Consider the following 19,233-nt stretch of genomic DNA (forward strand, 5'->3'; position numbering starts at 1 on the left):
ATAAGAAATAAATTCCCATTCAAGTGAACTATGGTGTGTAAACCGTTGCCTAGAAAGTTTGTTTACGTTGACGGTCTTTTGACACGGAGTAAACAACATTTTACCGGGACCGTGGCTTGTGTAAAATTTATCGTAAAATATGAATTTGGAACCGATTAATAGCGCTTTGTCTCAGCTGCGCGTTCTTCGATCGAGTGTGGGTCAAGTTTTCGAAACACTGGGAACAGGAGTACGTGTCGATCATGGCGAAGAGGGCAAGGAGCAGAAGTTTCTCCAAGAGCTGCAGGAGCTCCTCAATTCCGTGAATGCAAATCTCAAGTAATAATGCTAGGGAAAGATTGCAATGGGTTTGAATAATACAAAAGCATTTTCTGATCTCTTCTAGGGACTTTGAATCCTGCATAAATGATCTGACGCCTTCGCAGACACCGCTAAATCTGGCAAACTCTGCTTACCTGTCGCTGGAGACAAACCTCGAACGACAAGCACTGTATCCGCATCTGGTGCAAAGCTATAAATGGCACGACAAACTGCACGAATATAGCACATTCGCCTCGACGTTACTGCAGCAAAACTCATTGAAACGCTCGTACTACACCAACACCAAACGAAGACGTTCGCTTCCCTCGAGCCATCTGGCCACTCCGCAAATGGTGGAAAATCTGATCGGAAGCATCCATTACAATAACATGAACCTGAAGATTGCGCGTCCTTTCATGACCAATGCAATTTTGCATGTAAGCAGCAGAAAGTTTCTTTCAGAACTTTACCATGGCAATATCTGTATGTTTCTACCTTTGTTTCTAGATTACGATTGCGCGCGTCTTGCGAGCAGCAGTGATATTGAAGGGTCTCCTGATCGAATGGGTAACGGTAAAAGGATACGAAGAGTCATTGCTGGACGGTGTGGATGAGCAGTGGACTGAATCAAGGCATCAAGTGTTTAGGAAGGTACAGGACCATGCACATTCGGCAATGTTGCACTTTTTCTCACCCACTCTACCAGAACTAGCCATCCGAAGCTTCATAGTAAGTATATAATAGGATATGGCACAAAACCATAAGAATGGATTAAAAGCGTATGTTCTTCTTTCACAGACATGGTTCCGGAGCTACGTTACGCTGTTCGCAGATCCATGCAAAAAGTGTGGTAAACATCTTCATAATACGTTACCTCCAACATGGCGCGATTTGCGAACGTTGGAACCGTTCCATGAAGAGTGCAAACAGTAGGTATAGTTTAGTACTATTGCATTTGATTTAGACGTTAACAACAACATGGTCGTTTTGGTTAGGTCCAAATGCAGACTTAAACATTCGGTACATCTGATCACATTTTCGTATGCAAAAATAAACAAAAAAGATATTAATACAGCGCATTGTCAATTTTCGTTTGATGAACTGAAGGAAATTACAAATTCCCATGTATGTAATTACTGTAACTAAAAATGTGCTATATTATTAAAACCCTGAGCAGTTCTGACAATTATTCTAAACTTGTCCGTTATTACAGAGAAACATAATACTGCCCGGATCTGCTGTATTCGATATTCTTTGATACTAGAAAACTTGATTTTGGGGAACTCGATAGGCTGCTCTGTTACTACAATACTTAATTATAACGACGAATACTCCAGAGACTCCATATGAAAATTGGAACGGAGAAAACATGTTAAAGCTTTTAACATTTAATTCTTTCAACGCCGTGTCAAAATCGTTCAGGGCGATTTCTATAGAACATCACCCAAATTTAGCTGATGCAGCGCTGAACGTGTTACTATCGCCATTACCTCTGCGGTTATTCTGCATACACAAGAGTGATTCTCAAATTTCATAGATATTGAGATTTTCTGAATTTTTTTCACGCTAATTCGGATATTGGAAGGATAGAATTGAAAGGAAAATGAATATCGTTAAAACAGCGCAAATAGGAATTCAAATTTACTTTAAAATTACAGTTCTCGTTTCTCTTATTTTTTACAAAAGTTCCAAGAGATGATTTATTGTATCAACAATTGATTCCTCCGTATTACATGTTTTTACTCATTGTTCGTAATATAATAGTAGCTTCATCTTACCCCATTCCGTATGGGTAATTGTATACGGGGTTGATTTGCTTCCCAAGTCATGTGGACAAAATGGACCAAATAACGCAGCGCATTCGATCCCAGATAAATTAGTACGTACATTGTTCCGCAAGCCGTAAACAATACCATAACTAAGGACTACTGCAAAATGATTCAATCTTTCTTATCAATCAAAACCATTGGTATCGTCACATGAATTTATTCTCTGCTGTTTCTATGTCCTTTTGTTTGCGAAACAAAGAGACACATAAATTGGCGTTTGTGTCATCAACCATCTAATTCGGTGGTTGTAATTCTTTCTGCTAACTTCTATCATGGTATCCACGATTTCATTCCTGTTATGTTAGTACATAATGCTTGCACGGCTCTTAACAAAATCTAATTTTGATTACAGACTACTCTCCCATGCGCCATTCGTTGTCCGATCTGCTTCCAATTCTGGCTTCGTTTGCCACCGTTTAGTGATCAAGCACCGCTCGCAACTGACTAGTGCGCACCGAGGCCGAGTGCCGTGTGCGTGTTTTGTTTTGCGGTTTTGCGTAATCCTGTCGACGAACGATAGCACCGGGTTTGTTGACGATTTATTGCTTATATACATATTGCTTCCCGTATCCTTCCTTGTCTCGATTTGCACTGGAATGGTGTCGTTGTATGAACTCTTTCGCTCTCTCTGTCCCTCTGCACGATGCTCAGAGTTCGGTTGTGATCTCATCTTGGGGCCGAAAGCCCAGCTTAAAGAACTCATCCTGCAACCAGAGCGAACTGTCGTTCATACCGGACGTGGACAGATAGGTACGGACGTGATCGAACGTATCATCGAACGGGTTATTGCCACCACCACCACCACCTCCGCCACTCCCACTGACAACTCCAGTCGTGGAATGATGGTTGGAGCTGGTGTCAGTCGTGTGTGACGATCGTTCGTCAAACTCGTGCAAACTGATCAGCGAGCCCAGGAAATGGTGCGTCGTTTGCATCGTCGGCAGAGTGCGATGCTTCTGCAGCTGAATCAATTCCGGCTGCAGCAAGTTGCGCTCGTTCTTCTGGCTCAGACTGGGCGACAGATTCGTTCCTGGCGCGTGCTGATGGTACGCCGACTTGAAGGTGGAATGGTCCGACGAACCGAGCCGCGGATCCGAGGCAGATGGTTGCTGCAAGAACTCGATCAGCTGTGCCAACTCTGGCTTGTAGCGATCGAGCACCCGCTCAGCCCACACGTACAACCGTTGCCAGTCGTGGGGTGGCGCATTGATCAGCTCGATCGGTTTGTTGAGCAGAATCAGTATCTTGGCCAGATCGCGCACGACCGGATGGTACGTGGCAGCACCGGCACTGTCACCGGCCAGATGCAGTTTGCGTATCTGCCGCCTAGTGTCGTTCAACATCTGCAGGAAGTATTCTGCCTGCGGTCGTAGCTCTTCGAGCTGTCGCAGAAACTCAAGCCGATCGATATTTTCATCGATGAACGATTCGCGATACTTTTTCCGCTTTTGGCGGCGCCTCAGTACGGCCAGGACGCCCACGATCAACACCACGCACAGAATGGCACCGGCGACGATCCCGACAATAGCGGCCATGAACGAACCGGACATTCCCACCGGATGGCAAACCAGGCCCATAAACTCGCTGCTCGTAGACCATTGCGCACCGTAACCGCTCGGACATTCGGACAGACATTCGCCGGTATCGATGCGAAGCACCTCCGTACATTTGATACAGCCAGTTTCGGTGCAGCGGACACATTGCTCGTGAAAGCGGGTACAGTCTGTAAAGAAAATACAGTCGATCAAATTAATGTTTTGGACTAGCGTTGGGTGAATCTGATTCAGATTCATGATGGTAAACGAATCTTTGAGCTGAATGAATTTGAAACTAAATCTATAGTGCAAGGATTCTTGAATCATCCAAGCTTTATGACCTCCACCTAAGAGCTTGTCCGACCAACTACCATTCCGTTGTAGACATCCAAGAGGCTATATCTGCCACTCCTCTCAGGATTAATGAATCTCGCATAAGATTCATATCAATAACTCTTCTCAAAAGAGCAGAACAATATTTTCGACTAATGGATATCTATTACTAGAGCAATATTTCAAAAATTGAAGGTTAAAATGTTTTTCACAAATGATGATGTTATTATCTTAACTACTTAATAAGCGAACTAATCCTATTTATGCCACCCTTGACTATTCCTCCTGGTGCCACAGAACATGGTCAAATGACCGGCTCTATTCAATGTCAAACAATTTGAACAGAATTGATGCGTTATTTCCTTTCCAATACTACGGGTTCCAATCTGTACGCGGATATTTGATCGTTGCGTGGGTTGCCTGTGACGAGGCTGGAATATTTGGCATACATTAACGTCACCTTTTAGTGGGCAATAAAAGCGGTTTGGTGATCGGTGTAGTACTACGTCGGTGGTCCTCTCGGTTTTGATATGAATGATTGTGCTTTTGACAAATCCCCATAACGCTAAATCCAGATTGTAGCAACATTGAGACACTCATGGTACATCAAATATTGCTGCCCAGCTAGTAAACTGCAATGCACAGTTGCAGCATACTGTTTTCTATGGCGATTTTAAGCAACAAAATGTTTATTGAAATCAATCGATTTTGGAATCCGCTTTACGTTTGCCCACTAGCAAACTTCACCGGCTTTACAATGCAAAGTAAAGCACCTTAAACTCCATAAAAAAACAAAACGAACTTCCATTTTCAGTGCCCTGCAGCTTACAAAACCAGACGAATTTATCGGCAATTACTGTGGAGTGCATTAGCATCTATGCCTCGCCGTTCGTCCACAGCACAGTTCGGTCCCTTTTGCACAATGCACGGACACAATTGAGATGCGGAGTGCCAGATAACCACGAACCTGACCAAGTCTTCCTCACTCAGCTGCTCCTTGCGGCGCAAAAGGTGATTTGAAATGGATATCGAGCGCGCGCCGTTCGCCGTTCATGATGTAATTGACGGAGGGTCTACTTCACCGTCGGATGATGGCGGGCAAAGATGAAAATACGAACTCGACAGTTCCGAAGCGTTCCGAAATGGATCTCGAATGGAAAGCGACAAAGCATTGAAGTTGTACTTGAGAGGTGCAAATAAGGCGTGTGAGATGAGATGATCCCTTTTTTCCCTTGCATACCAGATGACGATACTCCTACGAGAGGGTTGAGCGCAACAGCGTTACGTTTATTGTAAAACGAACCGCAAAAGTTAGCGCTGGCGCTTTGGGGTTTTTGATTTTGAAGGAGCACCGGAAGATAAGAGAAAGCCTGCGGCTGCAAATGGTGTTGCCTGGTAGCGTAACAAGTCGTGATCGGCTTGTTTTGCATGCATTGATCAGCAGGCAACATTAAGGCCGGTGATAACTATAAGCAAAGGTACGAACTGCTTTGAACTTGCGTGGAAGATGCAATCCACCGGTCTGTCGGCAGGAGGAGGAACAGTTCGCAGTTCTAGTCATGCTTCGTGAATGTCGCCTATCCGACAGAAGGCAATTACTTTTAATTATCCAACCTGACAGTGTGCGGTGCAACTTGCAATTCAGCACGCGTGACCCTTTTTACCACCGATCTGCCCCGTTTGCCTTGCCCGTGAACGCTAACGAGGCGATCCTCGGCACGCTGCGAAATGTAAGAATGTAGGTCAAACCAGGTCTTGGTCAACGGCCAGATCGCAACGATTGCAGTTCTCGAGAAATTAGTTGGAAATAAACGATTAGCTATAGGTTCCGGAAGAGGTTCCTACGAAACTGTACAGTTCCTCAATTTGCTACTTCTGTCTGTTTGGGATCGCCTCCAAATCATGCATCATGGGGGATATGGTTTAAAAGTTTGAAACTGCCAAGCCAGCGTACCAACGATGCTTGGGCGCTCGGTAAAGTTCGCCTGCTGCACACAAAATTCTAGCACTCCCGCAGGGAACCGGTTTAATTCGTTTAGCAAACACAACAAGAAACGGCTCGACAACCACACCGGCAGAGAAACGCCAGTGCTTCTCAGTTTGGGTAAGCTGGTTTCCCGGTGGAGACGTCTCATGAGCAGCGCAACAATGTGCCCCCATCTTGTTTTGCGATGGTACTGCCCGAACACCCGGCAGTTCTAGCAGGGAACTTGCCGATGCCCGGTGCAACGCAGTGGAAAAAGGTTGAACTCGCCCGCGTGTACACAGGGCTCGCAATTATTGTAAATGATGCGGACCGATGCAAGCGTAAATGCCTCTCCACAGGCGTAAACGGGATGGAGAATGGATACCATTTACCAATCTAGCGTACCTCCATTCCGCTTATGCAGGATGATTCAGAGGCAGGAAACGTTTTTTTTTTCGGCTTAAACTTAGCTGCATCTCGAAGGACACACCGCGCCCCCGTGAGTGGTTCTTTGTGTTTTCTTACTGTAAAATATTGTTTAAGCTTGCACTTTTCTTTTACCACAAATGCAGCAAAAAGATTAAGGGTAGAGGGTAATAAAAATCACATTATATTGCAAACTGCAGCAAATGATCGTCCGATGAGTCAGACGCTGGGCCGGAGCGTCACTGCAAACGTCTTCATCTTGCTTCCTTATTGTCGCGTCCATAAACCACTCGCGTTGATGGTGTGTCTTGAGAAGGTAAATAAAAAAAGATAACATATTCGTGATTGCAGACAGCGGTTTGAACACTTCTAACGGAGCTGAGCTATGACACGATCGGACCATGATCATGACCGATGATTGAACAGGAATTTAACTCCGCCTAAGATAAATGCCAAACAAGAAACTTGTTGAGCATTTTTGTGAAAAAGTCATTACCATTTCCTGTCTTGACATTAGCACACAAACGCCAGGATGTTGGTTTTAGCTGGATATTACCATAAATGCACAATCTTTCATTTAGGATCGCTTGGAATAATAGTGCTCATTTTGTTTGGGTATTACAAGCCACCAACATCAAAAGTGTAAAGGGCATCCCGGGCGTCTCTCGGGTGGTTTAATGCTCCTGGGCACACACACACACACACACCACCCCAACAATGCAACTCCATTCATTCCAATCAGTGATACGATCGGTTCGCTGCATAAAAACGGATGAATGAACTCCGTCATAAACTAAACAGGGAGAGAGAGAGAGAGAGAGAGAGAGAGAGAGAGAGAGAGAGAAACAGCGAAGAAGAAGACCGGAATGATAAATCTGATATCTTAATCAAATTGCGCGGTTTTGCCCTGCGCGATCATGCGCGACAGGCCACGCCATCGTTCTGGTGAAATTGGCTTTGCCGCATCGCGTACGCCCGAGCAGTATAACGCAGTGTTCTAGAGTTACAAAAAACCGCAGCACGCAAGTTTATGCGGGCGGAAGGTTGTGTCGCTTAAATCATTAAACCATCTCCGCTTACCGAACTTTCTAATGTGCCGTTGCGTACGTGTTGCGCGATTAAACCGCACAACCGTGAAAGTGATTGAAACTGATTGAAGCAGAAGTGGAACTTGTAACCCCCCCCTCCCGTTTTTGTAATGTTGTAAAAGAAAAAACAAACAGAACCACACGAGTCCCTCAGTGGGACGTTAAGTTCACTTGACATCCTCCAACAGGCGTGAACGTTTCACACCTCCGGCTCCGTCCATCCCATTCCCTCACCGTGCGCGTTGAGCAGATGTCCCCAAATTAGTGTCTCATTATCACTGGCGACGCGTACAATGCCACAACCCGGCCAGCCAGCTAACGAGAAGCTGTGAACTGTGTGCAAACAGCGGAGAGATGGTCTACCATATTTGTCCACCGCTCAGTCATCGTGAGCTTTACAGCCGGGTGAGGGGGCGAATGTGGCGTGCGAATTTTTCGGCAAAATGCCACCAACACCTCCTCTCCATCCAATCACTAACAAACTTCATACTAATGGGACAACAGTGAAACCGCCCGTGGTGAGGTGTCGTTTTTCCAAACCCCCGGCTTCATTTATTGTTCGCACTTCGACAGTTTGCTTGCGCTGTGCGCTTGAATGAATTGCTCCACGATTCATTTCGTACAGGGGAACGGTGAGGTGTGCCGCCGGGGCGGGGAAGGGGGAAAGAAAGCCGTGGGATTCTGCAACTCCATTCAACACACCAACGCAAAACGGTGCTCTCGGCGGTGTCTTCCGCCATTGCTCTAATCCCGAACACAGACGTTGACATAAATTCATTTCAATGGTTTTACGCCAGAAGAGTGAATCAGGTACGGGTGTTTGTTATCCTGGCAAAACGGGGATTGAAAGGGGGGGGGGGGGGGGGGGGGGGGGGGGGGGGGGGGGGGGGGTCACACGTTATGTGGGTATCCCATGATGGGTATGGCAAGTCCCAGGCTAGGTTGCTTGAATGCCGTACGTCAATCTGCACCGCCCGGCAAAGACAAACTCCGCAGCACGTGGGAAGATTTCCGTCCCCGAAGTGTCACCTCGCGCCATACTGTACCGGCGGTGCACACCACAGTTCCGGGTGGAAAGCGTGCTGCACTCACGAGTGCTGTACAAGGAACGTACGGCAACAAGAAACCTCCCACCGGTGATGCTTTCCAATCGAGAATAAACGAAACGCATCGCAGGCAGTTTTATGAACAAAAGTGATCTTGAGCATGCATTTGCGATGAAGCAAGTCATGATCGTCAATCAGTTCCGGATGCGTCGTGCTACATCCCCCCCCTCCCTTGCTAGGGCACATTCTGATCGAATTAAAGATCACCGTTGGAATTCCTTCGGGCAAGGGGGCCCTGAAGGTGTACGGACACAACAACGTAAAAGCTCATTTAATAAGCACTGTACCAGCACAAACGTCCGCTGTATGCGAACCTGTTGAGGGAGTTTGCATTTGCAAACCTCACCTGACCGTGGCACAAGTGAGCCACATATGACCTGCAGGCTAGGTATAGACAACAGCGTGTGGTCACGTTGTGACAGGTTCGTCCGTACGATTCTACGCTTTGTTCAACAACTTTTTACTTAGCCCAGATGGTCTCCGTGCGATCTTTATGATGTCCGCGTGTGTTGATATGTTAATGAGCGGAGCATTATCTGCACACAACACATCTTCACAAACCACTGCACTTTCGAGCGCAGCTGTATGATGGTTGATGCATTTTTATAGCTATTTGCAGGCTTAAACTGTCTCAAGATCCCCCTCTTTCTCCACACATGCTGTGGGGGGTTTGCTGTTGGCATAACCTCGCCGCACGATGTTGTTGCCGTTGCTTTGTGAATCATTGCCGCACATTTCTAGAGGGAACGTGCAGCGCATACGCTTGGGGCATGTCCTAGTTCCTTGGATTTTGCTGGCAGGGGTTTCTGTGCAGCTACGGCGGTCCACCGAAGAGGTGTACGAGCTCGTAAAAATGTTTATTTATTGGCAAACTTCATAACTGCCAATGGCAAAAGTAAGTACCGGCCGCTACTTCCCACCGCCAGCCCTGGACGACAATCGAGGCAATCTTTAGTGTATACGATTTGCGTGCGCTTGAGCGGAACAAGCAAATGCATGGCGGCTGGGCAGAGTGAAGCGAACCGCAAACTGTGCAGAAAAAAAACCCGAAGGTACAGAAATACAAAAAAGACACACAGCATCCCCCAACGTCGGACCACAACACAGCCGACACCGTTTATGAATGAAATTAAGATTAAGATTATGGAGCCTGTGTTTGCGGCGTGGGTTGTTCGACTGCAGCGAAGAATCTTGTTCCTCGTCACCGTGCCTGCGCGCACGATCTTCATACCGGAAACCGGTTCCGAGTGGCAAGTGCAGTACCCTGAAGCGCGATACTGCAGATGCTACCTACCGAGCTGTGAGGATATGTGATAGCACTGCCGTGACAGGTTAGGAAGCTAACCATGACAGTTATGAGATACAACACATCCAGCATCCAGCGGCCGGCAACAATGTCCGGCACCGACGTCCTACGAATGTTCGAGGTGTAGACACTCGACAAAAGGGAGCATAGCATTACGGATTAGCTATGGAAGGACCAGCAAGGTGGGCTGGATGGTAGCACAACGTGGGAAATTTACAACAGCTTCTGTACTAGAATCCAATCACTGGTGGACATTGAAGTTGAAAAGGTTCTTGACGAGGACACTAGAGAACGAACCCAAGTGCTAGCATTCTGAAAAGGACTTACTGAGTCTGACGACAGTCGGTATAATTGTCATATCTACCCAACCAGAACATGGTAAGTTTAATCGAGAGTTCATATAGAGTTAGTCTTTCTAGTGACTTCTAGACTATGAGTCAACAAATATGGAGCTCCTGAGCATCCTCTCGAAGAATCACATTAATTAAGTTACCATTTATTAGGTTCATAAAATGCGGAAATAATACGGACGTATCAACGAACGCAGCACCGTCGACGCGACCTATCGGAACCGTCTCAACTCAATGGGCAATGCCATTCCACGCAAAAAGGATCTCCCCAACAAAAAAAAACCCCATCCGGCTAACATACACCGGAATCTCACTCCATCAAGCGACGGAGCTATCCGTATCGAATGTCACCCTCCTGCCGGTCGATTCGATGGTTGTGCCAAACGTATTGTGTAGGCGCAGGCCTGCATTCGTATTAAATTTCCCGCGCGTATCTCTTCCGATGAAAATCGATCAAACATATCCGAGCTGCCTGAGTGTTGATCAATTTGTCACGCATTTGGCCAGCCCGTTTTTGGGGTTGGGAGGAAGAAAAGGTCGTGAAATCAACTACGCAACACACTAACTCTCATGTCTACTCTCTGGTCAGTAACCCGTTTCCGTTCCCGGTCGAATATTGCGTTGAGTTTCTTCAGTGAGGTTGGTTGTTGTTGTTTACTCACCGCCCAGAAGAAAGTCATCGATATTGGAGTTGAGAAAGTCATTAATAGAACTTGCGCAAGAACTGGTTCGTTCGTTGAGAAGAACTGAACGAACGGTACAGTTCTTTCGTTCTTTTGTCTCTCATAGCAAAGTGTGTCTTAAATCATTGCTCTCCTTCATACAGTTCGTTCAACCTGCCGTTCCAGGCCGTTCACCAAAAGTTCCTATCATTCGACGGGCAGTTCGCTCAACCGTTTCAAGTCGTTCGTCATATTGTACCCATACTCGACGAACAGTTCGCTCAGTCTGTCATTCAGCTTCGCTCTTACTACGATACATTCCGTTCTACCTGCGTTACAAGCTGTTCAACCTGCATTACGGCCAATTCAATCTGTACAGTTCGCTTAATTCCCTTTTTATTGCAAGCGACCTGGACGTATAGTTCATCCTGACGATCTTTCCCGAACTGCAGTAGCATAATTTGATGGACGAACGAATAAAAATAATGAGCACGGTGCTCCAAATGATCGAGTTGGCCATTGCTAACGCGCCTGTTAACATTACTTGTTAGCTCATCAGTTTATTCTGGAACGATTGGCGGTCCTTATCGTCGTGAGTGTTTTTTTTTGTAAAGCAAAAAAAGCATCCTAAAATTAATCTTGATTTAAATGCCAATGTCTCTCGCAGAACAAGAACTCCCAGAGCAAATTTATGACAATCGTAATTAAAACTCCAACCACTTGACGGCATCTTACTTCCCTTTTATTCCGGACACTATTAAAATGCGGACGATAAAATGCAAATTCAATAAACACCAACAAAACAACTTTCCACCTGCCCTCCCACCCACCAGGCCCGGTTGTTGCTCAATTCTTCCCTGTAAGGTAAGCGATCATGTGATTATAATAATCATTATTAACACACCGGTCTTGTCTTATGCAGATTCGCTCGACTTCGCTTGCTGCTATCGGCGTCGCACACGCCTCACTGCCTGCCGATGGTATTATAATCGGAAATAATACTCCTCCCAATTACCCGCCAGGTCTGTCTGTCCAGGCCGCCGATGGTGAGAAATTCCGGTCCCAATCCGATCGGTTGGTCATCTTGCCGCCGTCATCACGACCCCGTCGCAGTCTCGCGTCGGTGCGTAAGAAAACGTAAACCAGGTCAGACACATCGTCGCACACTCCGTTCGGTCGCGTAGCCACCGTCCCTTCGGGCGGCCAGGAGACGCGGCGATGCGGCGATTTGGCTCGTGTCGCTCGTTTCGCAGCCCGGAACACGGAACGCGATAACGCGTGTAACTACCGATCCAGCTGGGCCAGGGTAAGCTTTGCCGTTGCCATAGTGCTTATTATGTAAGTCGGTCGCGTCCACCATGCGCGTTCTGGACGATGGCGTGCACTCTCTCTCTCTCTCTCTCTGTTGCGTGTGCACGATTCCTTTGCCTATCTTTCGCATGACCCATTATTGTCACCCATGGTGCAGTGTCAGGCTCTTCTTGTTGCATATATCGATCGCAGTGTGGAGAGATTCATGGGAGCGTTGACTACAACTCCCTCCCCCTCCCCCCCCTCCCCTCCCCCGGGCACACGCTAATTTGACAGCTGGAGATCGCGATCGTGACTGAACAAAAGCTCGGACTCTATCTTCATTCGATCCAGATCGACGGTATCGTGTTAGTAGGTCAGCGAATATCCCCTCGCGATTCCGCATAGCGTGTCCCTTAGATCTTTGCCAGCAATCAAAAGCCTGGAAGCACCATTATCCTTATATTCAATCCCCATTTTTACCTCAGCTGGAGTCCAAAGCAACAATAAATAAAATGCTACCTCCATAACAAATTAACAACGATTAATAACATTCGCAGTGGTTAATTTGGTCTTCGCTTCGGAGGGGGACAGCATTCATAAACCTTAATCTCCAGTTCCTGAACCATTCTGCCTCGGACGGTGCAGTACGCTGATCAGTTTGTAATTTGCACTGGCGATTATTGGATATCGGTTTTCTTTTTCGGATTTCTTGACCCAGAAAATTGCGCAGTGTTCCCCGATTCCTGCCAGTTCGCGTTCAACTTTAAACGAACGCTTCGGTTCACGTTGAGCGTGCGTCTGGGCAGAGATTTATTTATTTATTTTCCACCGTACTGCACAGCCATCGACAACGGGTGTTGTTTTTTTTTTCCTTGTACACGAATCGAGCAGTGAATTTTGTGCGTGTACCTTGGCAGTCGAGCCTTGTCGAGCTAATTGCAGCACCGCAATAATGTTGGGAACGTTTCCTTTTTCTCGTCTGTGTGTGTGCCCTTTGGCAAACAAAAAGCAAAAGTTACCTTCGTTTTTAGCAATGGACCATGCTCGGTAAGGGTGGAATGAGAGGGAGAGGGAGGGAAAGAGTGAGTGAAAGACAAGAGTATGCAATCAACCACCAATAGGTATGTTTTTATAACATCAGTTCGAAAGGTATTCTCACACGCCGGCATTCGATCAGACACTGATTGTGCATGAAACGTGCGCACCCGGTTCCACACATGAAGAGATAAATTATTCCCTTTAATGTACGGACGGCCACATTTGGGCGACGATCCTTGTTTGGGCGGGTAGATTAATGATGGCGCAAGGCATAATCCGTGGTTCAAATTACATTCAAGCTAAAGGTGCTAAGGTGCTCGGCGGGAACGATATTTAAAGTTCACAATGGAACGCACTTGTTCCCGGAATAACCATCTGTTAGATGGAAAATTTTCCACATTCATAGTAACTCTGGGCGTTTGCTTTGCTTCTGCGCTAGCCCAGCAGTCGTCGTAGAACGCGGCCGTGCCTCAACACACCGCGCTCGTCCCATCTTGCAAGTGATCTCTTTGCGATGAAATTCGGTGCGTTTGCACTATTTTTTTTTCCCCTGCCGAGAATGCAGCAATGGAATGTTAATTGATTATCAGCAAATATATGCGATAAAGCCTTGGCGCAAAGGAACGCAATGCCGCAACACGCGAGCGCTCCATCAGTCATTTGCCCATAATGCAATGGGGTGCGGGGGCTTGAAAGACACGCGCGAAAAATGCACCATGGGCCGGGGAGGTTTGCATTCTTCCTCCGTTCCTCTCGGCCCGCGTGGTGCGCTCGGTAACAATATCCTGCCGTTGTGCTTTTGCAAACGGGAAACAACGCTGATTGCATGTGCGAAGGTGCAGTGGATTTACAGTGCGACCCCGGGGGCTGGTTTAAAGGGTTTTTGCTGGTTTCGGTCGCCGATTCGCACCGAACGGCCGAAACATACTTACGTCATGCCGTCAGCCAAAGTGGACAAGTTGCTGCTGTCCAACAGCTGATCGAACGTTACAGGGGTGAACGACGTACCTTGCAGAGGAATAATCGATCAGACCACACGCGATCCGCGCTGACAGGGCTGCGGTGCCTCGGTTGTCCAACATGACACCCCAACCTTCGCGATGTGACGACGTCTTAGCACATTGAAATGCAGCACACCGCCCGTACGAGCTGGCTCCCTCCACCAGGTGGAAGTAGACAGAGGCAATGTTAATGGTGTTGCCGGGTGGGGAGGAACTTAGAGGAATTTGAGCTTGCAATCGTAACCGAAGTGCTGAGCGCGAGGGCGCTGACAACAGCAAAGCGGAAAGCTTTTTACCTAGGCGATAAAACCGAGCTTCTAAATGTGTCCGCGGCACGTCCGAAACTATTTGCCGAATGCGTCATAGATGCAAATGGCTTCCACAGCTAACCTTCCCATTGGCTACCCGCAATCACTTAACGCTTCTTTGTACATCTAATTGGCTCTTTATTTTGGTGTTGCACAAAACCGATTGCGTTGGTATTTATTTTTAAAATACACAACTATGATGTGCGTTGCATGACAAATTGTTCCCAACGGATTCATACCAGCGTCCCGGTGGCATGATGGTAGCGGCGCCGTTCTTTACACGAACAGACCGGACCAAAATCCCATCCGAACCAACGCATCTCCGTACGCAGGACTGACTATCCAGCTGCGGGTAAATAAAGTCACAGAAAGCCAGAAATGGCAGGCCTCTCTTGACCTCTTGAGGTTGTTGTGCCGATAAAGAAGAAGAAGAAGAAGAAGAATTCATACGAGAGGTGGTCCCAACAGACATTCAATTTCCAAACCGTCCAATCTTTTTTTTATCTTGCTTCACAATGTCACTGTTCACCGTACCAAAGCTACTCCCAACGGCAGCCCAACGCAATACACGATTGATTCATCTCCCGCATCATATATTTATCTGATACTACAACCCACCAATCACGCGCGAAACAACAGCCATTCGATAGGCCATAAAAATCGACTCACAGACAAATGGACATGGCAATGGGACGGCTAAAGCTAAAGCCCGCTCCTTGTAGGATCACCAACATCGCCCACTACTTTCGGTTGGGGGTGTGGGGGGAATGGTGAAATTCTAGCCCTCCCCCTTACCGTTTCACGCGCCAGTTACGCAAATCCTCCCGAAAAAAAAAAATGTTTACTGACGCACGCACACAACACAGACAGATATTATACCTTTGGAGTTAGTCCTCCGTTGCGTTGGTGTTCCAATTAAAGCGCACTGCCCACACGGATCGTGTATGTGTATGGCTGCGACAGTGTAACGCAATCGGCTGGCGGACGGATAAGATCAATTGACATGCTGCACATTGCGGGGGTCAAACAATTAGAGGGTTCACCAATCATGTGTATGCGTGTGCGAAGCAACATTACAAGGCACGGATATTGATGAGATAAGACGCTGCGGTGGGATACAATATTTCTATCCATTATGAGGATTATCTCCAGGGAAATGGGTCGAATTACAGTAATATGTGGATCGTTCACAAGGTCACGAAGTGTTTCTTACATAAGGAACTCATAAAGCGTTGATATAGCGATCAGATACAATATTAGCATGCATTATTTGTCAAAGCCTTATGTCATTTATCTAAAGCTTGCAAGAGTCTTCCGATCTGTCAACGATTTAGAGATCGATCATTTATTTTTTAACGTTGACGTGTTACGATCATGACAATTGAGAATGAGCCGCTAAATCTTAGAGACGCAATATGAAATCACTTAAATCGAACATTTATTATAGCACTTTATAGCACTTGTATATCATGTAAGTGTCCCATCATGTATCCGTTCTAGAACGTACGTGTTATATTGTTACCTTGAGCCGTTTCCCCATAAGATGCCGTGCCCTTCGAGTTAAGCTAAAGTAAATAGTGCACCAAATAAGCCGCTTTAGCGTCTCTTTCCCGCGAGACCAACGTGTATTGTTTAATGTCAACGTACGCAAACGGGCGATAAAAAAAAACACACACACCAAACCCGTTCGCCACACCGAACATTGGTACATCACTTCCTTTGCATTTCGAAGCTGCGCGTTTGTTTGTTTTGACAAATCGCTCGTTAGTCGTCAAACTGTTGAAATTCACAAACACTCGACATCCGGAGAACCTGCTAACGGCGCAAAAAGGAAGGGACAAAACCTCCCCCCCCCCCCTGCTTCTATACGACACACACGCCCGTGGATCGTTTGGAAAAATAAATTATCAGCTACGGTACGGCACGGACCTTTTTTTCTCGTCGGCAGGGGAAGCTGCCGGGAAGCGTTTGCTGCATAAACGGTCGAATGCGTCCGTGCACTAATCGTAGAATCGTGAGGGTGACCTGCGTACCGGGGTGCAACCGGATGCTCCCTCCACCCTCAGCAGAACCGTCCACACGGTTCGTCCAGCTCGTTTAAAGAACGGAGAGTATTTAGAGCCGTTCCGATGGTACGTTGAAACAGCGTTCGTGATCTACCGTCGAGCCGGTGCGCCAATTCAATTAGAGATGGTCGACCTATTTTCTGACCCAGTTAAAAAACAAACTTAAGACTCCACACCCTTGCAGCAAGATACCGTTTCTAACTATCGCGTTCTATTGACGCTTCGCATCGTTTAGGTCAACAATAGGATCAACTGGTTGGGACCGGTGGAAGACTCTCTAAAAGTGTCTTGCAAAAAGGCATACGCTGACAGGAACGTACAGCGATAAGTACACGGCATTGTTGGGAAGACAATTTGTGCACTTTTCCGCTAGATGGCGCTTGTTTAGCGCAACCGATCTTCCCAGTAGGAACGCTGCGATGGTAGACGTCTTCATCGCGTGATGGAGTACTGTTGACTTTACCAACAGTTTCAACACCCCGTAGGAAGACCAATATTGACTCGGGCAACCTAACGCAAAGGTGCAACATCCACAGCAGACTAAGGTCAAGCAGGATCATATAATACGCCTTAACCTGATGTAACGGAAACGAGTGGCGACGTTCCTTTCTAAACGATGCAAAAATAATGCTGAATACTTAGCACGATCTGTTCCGCTTTCACTGGCAGAAGAGTGTACAGCAATAAATTTACACACCCAAACGAGAGTTACCGGGACCGATTGTGGGGCGAGCGTGAGCGACAAAGATGACACAGTTGGTTGGGATGATTCACAAGCAAATGGCGTCACTATTCGGTGACTGATTTGAAGGGGGTGAGATTTTGCTGCAACGGTGCGTATATGAAATCAGCGTAGATGTTAAATATTAAACTAATTATGTGATGAGTGACATCACAATCATATCCATATTATAGTGAAACAGTTTCCCACCGTCCCTGGGACGGAATCGTACTGGGACGCCCCGCTCACTCAGCTGTGTAAATTCAATTGGCAGATTAGCGTAGCCGTGACATATTTTATCGGGCGTAACAGCCACTCGCCGCACGGATAAACGAGTGGATAATCGCACATAACCTATGCGACAAACTGGCTGGCATTATCTCATTCCATAAAACTATCATCGCTATTAATTTGCGCATTCCGGCGGGTGCTACACGCCTGCTGGGGAATTCACCTTTTCGTACATTCACTTTACCGTGCACAAGATGGTACAGCAGCTGGATAAAACGCTACTGAAACGTTCTCTGGAAGTGTTTAGCACTTCACTTACTGTCAGACCAGAAGCCTCGTGTCGAGGTGGTGACATTCGCGGCTGGACTCGCGGTGTGGAACGCGCTGTAATTCATATTCAACACTTCGACACGACAACGCCGATGACGTAATCTGACGACTTTGAGCTTTGAGAGGAATCGTGCAACACACATGCTCCGCGCGTTACTGTGGTGTACATTTACACTTGCTCCAGCCAAGAAATAAATACCACAATCGCCGGCGTATGGAGAGTTCATAAATCAAAATTTTCCGATCAAACAGCCAAGATTTCCGGTTACATCTCAAGGCAACCCCAGCTACAGGTGCCCTTTTTTAGATGGCGCAATCTATTCCGCAGTTGCCACTCCACGCCTGTAATTAAAACAATTGCAAACCCTTTTTAATGCGATTCCAACGAGAACTCTCTAACGAGCGATCGATCATGTGTGGCGTACCGAGCTTCGACAACGGCAAATGCAAACAACGCACTGCAAATCAATGCCACTTTGTCCCTTACTGGCAATGGCGATGAGGTGTGAAAAACCGACCCAATGGTTGTCCCACATCCTGTAGCCGTTCCATAATGCTACAACATTCACCGGCTATTGGGACCATTCTAGGAATGGAACGGTGGAGTCTTACTAATGTAGCAGCCGTTGCTATCGAGCGCTGCTGGCCCGCGTGGGCAGAAGTTTATTTTGCTAAATTGCACATGTACCTGCCACGATGGCGTCGCGGTAATCCTTTGAAACTTGCCGACACGCCATTTAGCTAGCTAGATGCACTTTAGCGACATGCAATTACCGGTTTGTATTGCATACTATTTGGGTAACCGTGCGCATAATACGCGTGTTTTAACATCCCTGCCCGTGTGGGCCCCGGGACCGAACAGCACTTGACAGACTGGCCAAACTGATGGATGTTGTCACTAGCATAGGAGACATTGTGGATACGCTTTCATCTACAGCGTGTATTTTGGTTTCGGTTTAATTGCCGCTCACGGTTCTCTTCAATTAACTGCTGACGGTGGAGTTCCAAAGATTTGCCGTAATCGTTCGTTACTGCACGATGTTCCACGCTAGAGGGCGCGCGCCTCGCCGGGAAGATAAAAAATGATCCCAACAATAAGGCACATTGACTGCGAACCATACGGCTCTATTAGCTTGGGTAATGTTGGTGCAGTCTGTTGGCTCGATCGTTCGCGATCGTTGACAACTTGTTTCATTCACCAGCTCACGCTGCTACTAATCGGCTCCCGTCAATCTTTGCTATTTCTATAAACGGAGATACCGGCGATTTCTGACAGAATGACACACGTTTTGTCTAGATTTACACCTACTCCGAGCCGGGGCACGGGGTGAAGTTTGTGAAACG

General features: G+C 47.0%; 2 protein-coding genes across 2 annotated transcripts in view; one reads left to right on the top strand and one right to left on the bottom strand.

Annotated features, from left to right (window-relative positions):
- Positions 1-139: 139 nt before the first annotated feature.
- On the top strand, positions 140-1,233 carry LOC128707691 (mediator of RNA polymerase II transcription subunit 27). The gene is made up of 4 exons (XM_053802649.1): positions 140-318; positions 386-737; positions 808-1,029; positions 1,099-1,233. The coding sequence occupies exons 1-4, from the start codon at positions 140-142 to the stop codon at positions 1,231-1,233; spliced, it is 888 nt and encodes a 295-aa protein (XP_053658624.1).
- A 1,543-nt stretch (positions 1,234-2,776) lies between these two features.
- LOC128708119 (uncharacterized) overlaps positions 2,777-19,233 on the bottom strand; it is a 33,243-nt gene continuing 16,786 nt past the window's right edge. The window contains exon 2 of the mRNA XM_053803077.1: positions 2,777-3,852. Within this exon, the coding sequence (XP_053659052.1) occupies positions 2,777-3,852 (1,076 nt within the window). The remainder of the gene's footprint in view (positions 3,853-19,233) is intronic.

Source organism: Anopheles marshallii, chromosome 2 (assembly GCF_943734725.1).
Source record: "Anopheles marshallii chromosome 2, idAnoMarsDA_429_01, whole genome shotgun sequence".
Classification (NCBI taxonomy): Eukaryota; Metazoa; Arthropoda; class Insecta; order Diptera; family Culicidae; genus Anopheles; species Anopheles marshallii.